The sequence below is a fragment of the Apium graveolens genome, chromosome 9 (assembly GCF_009905375.1).
Source record: "Apium graveolens cultivar Ventura chromosome 9, ASM990537v1, whole genome shotgun sequence".
Taxonomy (NCBI): Eukaryota; Viridiplantae; Streptophyta; class Magnoliopsida; order Apiales; family Apiaceae; genus Apium; species Apium graveolens.
In genome coordinates this window covers 285,743,189-285,747,330 of record NC_133655.1, presented here as the reverse complement: position 1 = coordinate 285,747,330, position 4,142 = coordinate 285,743,189, and the positions used below count along the sequence as shown (strand labels likewise).

General features: G+C 34.0%; 1 protein-coding gene across 1 annotated transcript; it reads left to right on the top strand.

The window, feature by feature from the left end:
- Window positions 1-314: 314 nt before the first annotated feature.
- LOC141686499 (superoxide dismutase [Cu-Zn] 1-like) lies at window positions 315-3,635 on the top strand. Its single transcript, XM_074491532.1, has 9 exons — window positions 315-404; window positions 1,488-1,524; window positions 1,637-1,688; window positions 1,723-1,770; window positions 2,111-2,150; window positions 2,736-2,811; window positions 2,973-3,026; window positions 3,295-3,398; window positions 3,492-3,635. Exons 1-9 carry the CDS (start codon window positions 315-317, stop codon window positions 3,633-3,635), a joined length of 645 nt encoding a protein of 214 aa, XP_074347633.1.
- The last annotated feature ends 507 nt before the right edge of the window (window positions 3,636-4,142 follow it).

Sequence of the window (4,142 nt, the reverse complement as noted above, 5' to 3'; positions counted from 1 at the left end):
GTGGATACTTTAATTGGTTAAGAGGGTGGCGATGAGCTTCGTGTTTGATTACTCTGGGTAATGAAGCACACCAGATGTCAAACCTCGTTGTTTGATTCCACATGAACAATCCCATTACTAGGAAAGCTCAACCATGGCATCTGAAAGTAGCGAATTCATTGAATTTGTTTCCATCAGCTTGCCTGCTAGATGATGCTCAATCATTTTCGGAAATTGGGCACATGGCCTGTGGAGAAAAAAACTGCATGAATTGCATTCGTAGAATATATCATCAACCAAGGAGATTGGTTTAGTGCACCCATTGCAAATTAGCAATGCATGATCTTCTAATTCCGGTTCAAGTAAGGGGTCAAGGTTTTGGCATTCTTGTTTCCGAGTGCCAGCTGGTGTTCATGGCCCCAATGGTTGATATAAGGTGAAGGCTCTCCAATGGCAGAAATATGCAGGAGAGTGGCCTTCATGATACATTGCTGCATCATTTCATGTAGTGATGCTTCATCGTGCGCTGGGAAGTGCATCAAATTGGACTCTCCCCCTCCATCATCACTTAAGCTATTCCAAAAGAAAAACATGACCCAATCAGAATAACTCCAAGTAAAACAACAATGTAGGAAAACTAAAAATTTAGTAAAAAACCATAGGAACAAGAAAAATGTTAATAGACATCACACATTAGACATCAGTTATGTTTGCCACTGATGTTAAAAGAATTTATAAGATCATCCCGTCCTTTTCTGATGTCATTGTATTTCGAAGACAACATTTATTTAAGAATCGATGTCTAAAGTTACCAAAAAAAAATTCATTCGCGCCCATCTTTAGATTTCCCCCCCTTAGTCAAAATTTTCACCCAGTATCCCAAAATTTCATCACCCCGCTCATTAGTCAATATTTCGGTTCCCCCCATTATTTTCCCTCTTCGGACATAACAATTCCTCACCATCTCTCTCTTAGCACTCCTCTCTCTCTCATCTCTCGACAAAACACTCCCCTCCCCCCGTTCACTTTCACCTCGACAACTCACTTCACCATCTAAATTCCACTCATCTCACCTATTCTCACCATCTCACCTCCGCTCACCATCTCTCTCTGTGTTCAACATCTCAATTCAGCTAAAGCTCGGTTGTTAAGCTTGTAAGCTTATCTCATCTTTATTCTCAAATCGACTAGTCTTCGATACATGAAGACAAAATTTGTAAATTGGGAATTTTTTTAATCAAAAACCCTAATTTGTTAAATTGGTTTTTTTTTTCAAATTGAAACCCTAATTTGATTATATGTCCGGTGTATGGTGCTTTCATTTAATTCAATATATTTTGGAGTTATTAATTCTTTCAATTTGTTGTATATATACCTGACCTTTTTTTGCATACGGTAGTGGATTTAATCTTTAGGTATTCACTTGTTTAAAGTTGGATAAAAGTTGCGTTGTGTTACTTATTGGTTTATACTTTTGTGTTTGTATGTTATATGATTTAATTTTTAAGTTAAATTGTGTTTGTCAATTTGGGGATAATACGAATGGTGTGTGTCCACATGTTGGATTTTTTAAGTTTTTGTAGCTTTGATTAGACATTTTTGTGTTTTTTCTGTTGGCTAATTATGTAATTTTGTTGTTGTAATTTTGGTTGAATGTGATGTGGAACTGCAGGACCACATTTCAATCCGGAAGGATTGACACACGGGTGCTCCTGAAGATGAAGTCCGTCATGCAGGTGACCTTCCTGAAGATGAAGTCCGTCATGCAGGTGACTTGGGAAACATTATTGCTTGTCGATGGTAATGGACTATTCTGTTGCTCTGTTGCTCTGGTCAGATTGGTTATTACGGACTAGTATTTATAATATACATTCGACATATTAGTGTATTTAACCTTGAAATATCTTTGAGGAAGTCAATTATGTGCCTTAATTAGTATTCCAACATTGCTCTTTATTCCTCGAAACAAATGATAAGAATCTTTCCAGGGCTCTCTATTGTGGTGAAACTAAGATGATAAGAATTATGCTCATGATTAACTTTAAGCACTCATTAGGGTCCATATTATAGATGCCAATCAAATTTTTGTTTATAAACTTATCCTTACTGATACATTTGCCTTCTATGTAATAAATGCAGGTGTGGCAGAAACAACAATTGTCGAGACACAGGTATTTCTCTAGACCTTGGTAATTTGACACTTTGATATGTTCTAATTCATTCTCAGTTATAGTCAGTGTTGTAAAAAGCGCAAATCGGACCTAAGCGGTGAAGTCACCTTCTAGCGCTTAAGCGCTAAAGCGAGCGCTTAAGCGGTTTTAAAAGCGGACGCTTAATCGGATTATAAATAAATAAATAAATATGTATATGTTAAAAGTAATGAATATTTTTTTAAATAAAGAGATAACATTCACGTATTATAATAAATCAATAAAATAATCATTCACAAAGTCATAATCAACTTAAAAAATACAAGTAACATTTAAAAATATCAAATTATACCTTTTTAAAAATAGATTTATTTTTTTCTAATTATTTTTAATTCCCCTTTTAATTGGTCAAAAACCGCTTAATCGGTCAAAATCCGCTTAATTCCGCTTAGAGCCGCTTAAACCCGCTTAAATTTTATTAAACGCTTAAATATCCGATTTCGCACTAATCCAAGCGTTTTGACCTCCGATTCCGCTTAAGCCCCCGCTTAAGCGTCCCTTAATGTGCTTTTTACAACACTGGTTATAGTTGAATGGGATATGTAGATACCGTTTATTGGGCCAAATGTAGTAATTGGAAGAGCCTTGGTTGTTCATGAACTTGAGGATGACCTCGGAAAAGGTAATATTTTATTTTTCCTCGTTTTGAACTTCTGGTTTGCATGCCTGATATAATGATATGTGAATCTTATGTATAGGAAATTAGGAACGGATTTAATATATCTTCCGTGTGCAAAGATTTGTTTATTCCATGTTCTCACTTGCATTTGTTTATCTATTTAGGTGGTCATGAGCTTAGCCTTTCCACTGGCAATGCAGGAGGTAGAGTGACATGTGGTATGTAATAAGCAAACTCCATTATTTCTCATTACAAATATATTATTACTTTTGCCTTGCATTCTCCTTGTGTATATAGTACATGGTATAGATTGTGTTGTGTTATATTTTGATGTAATGAATAATTATGTGTTTACAATAGTTTAAAAAAAGCTTAGATGCTTGGTAGACTACTAGAATTATATATGATAAATCAGTTATGCAGTGAAATTCTTCAATCTGCGTGTTGATATATTAATCTAAAAAAATGTCTCGTTTGTTTTATAAGTATGTAGGGCTGCTTTAAATCTTGCACAAGCTCTTGAGTATTGTACAATGAAGGGACCTGCTCTTTACCATGATCTTAATGCTTACAGGATAGTCTTTGATGACGTAAGTAAACTGTTAGGATTGTTTTGGTCATTTTAAAGCTTTTATACCTTGGTGCTTCTGTTTACTAACTTAATGTATTTCATCATTTCACAGGGTTGTAATCCAAGACTCTCTTGCTTTGGGTTGATGAAGAATAGTAGAGATGGAAAGAGTTACAGCACTAACCTAGCATTTACCCCACCAGAATATCTGATAACTTGTATTTATTCTCTGCAACATTTAATATTATCCTTGTAAATATTTTTTGGAATTTTCCAGTTCTTTCTCACAATATCTAACAGAATTTTTTTGTTGACTGAATTTTGTTTTGTTCCCTCCATCACCCTAGTTATGGTATTATAAGAAGCACTCAGTTATTAACCTATACAAATTATGTAAATAAACATTATTAATAACTCTCAGACTAACCAATAAAGTACACTAATAATTATTGAAAGTCTTACATCAGAAGACATATTATAGACGCTGGCATATTGATCATACTTGAGTGTACTTGAGCATTCTCTATAGATATGAAGTATCTAGATTGCATGAGATGATTAACCTTTACAAGGATTAAGTTTATAACTACAGAGTACACATATAATTTATTTATATTTTGACACCAGAGTATACATAATAATTCTTCTAAAAATATGATTGATACTTAAAACACCTTCTAATGTCAATTTATAAGATTTGGATTTAAATTATTTGATATACTTGTAAATAAACTTGTCTTACTAGTAATCTGTTGAAAAATTA

What these genes read in the sequence shown, in the direction of transcription:
- LOC141686499 (XM_074491532.1), top strand. Translation starts at nt 315, where the DNA reads ATGCATGATCTTCTAATTCCGGTTCAAGTAAGGGGTCAAGGTTTTGGC. An exon ending in TGGTGTTCATGGCCCCAATG is followed by an intron (nt 405 to 1,487) that starts GTTGATATAAGG and finishes TTAATTTTTAAG; the next exon opens with TTAAATTGTGTTTGTCAATT. An exon ending in TGAGGATGACCTCGGAAAAG is followed by an intron (nt 2,812 to 2,972) that starts GTAATATTTTAT and finishes TTATCTATTTAG; the next exon opens with GTGGTCATGAGCTTAGCCTT.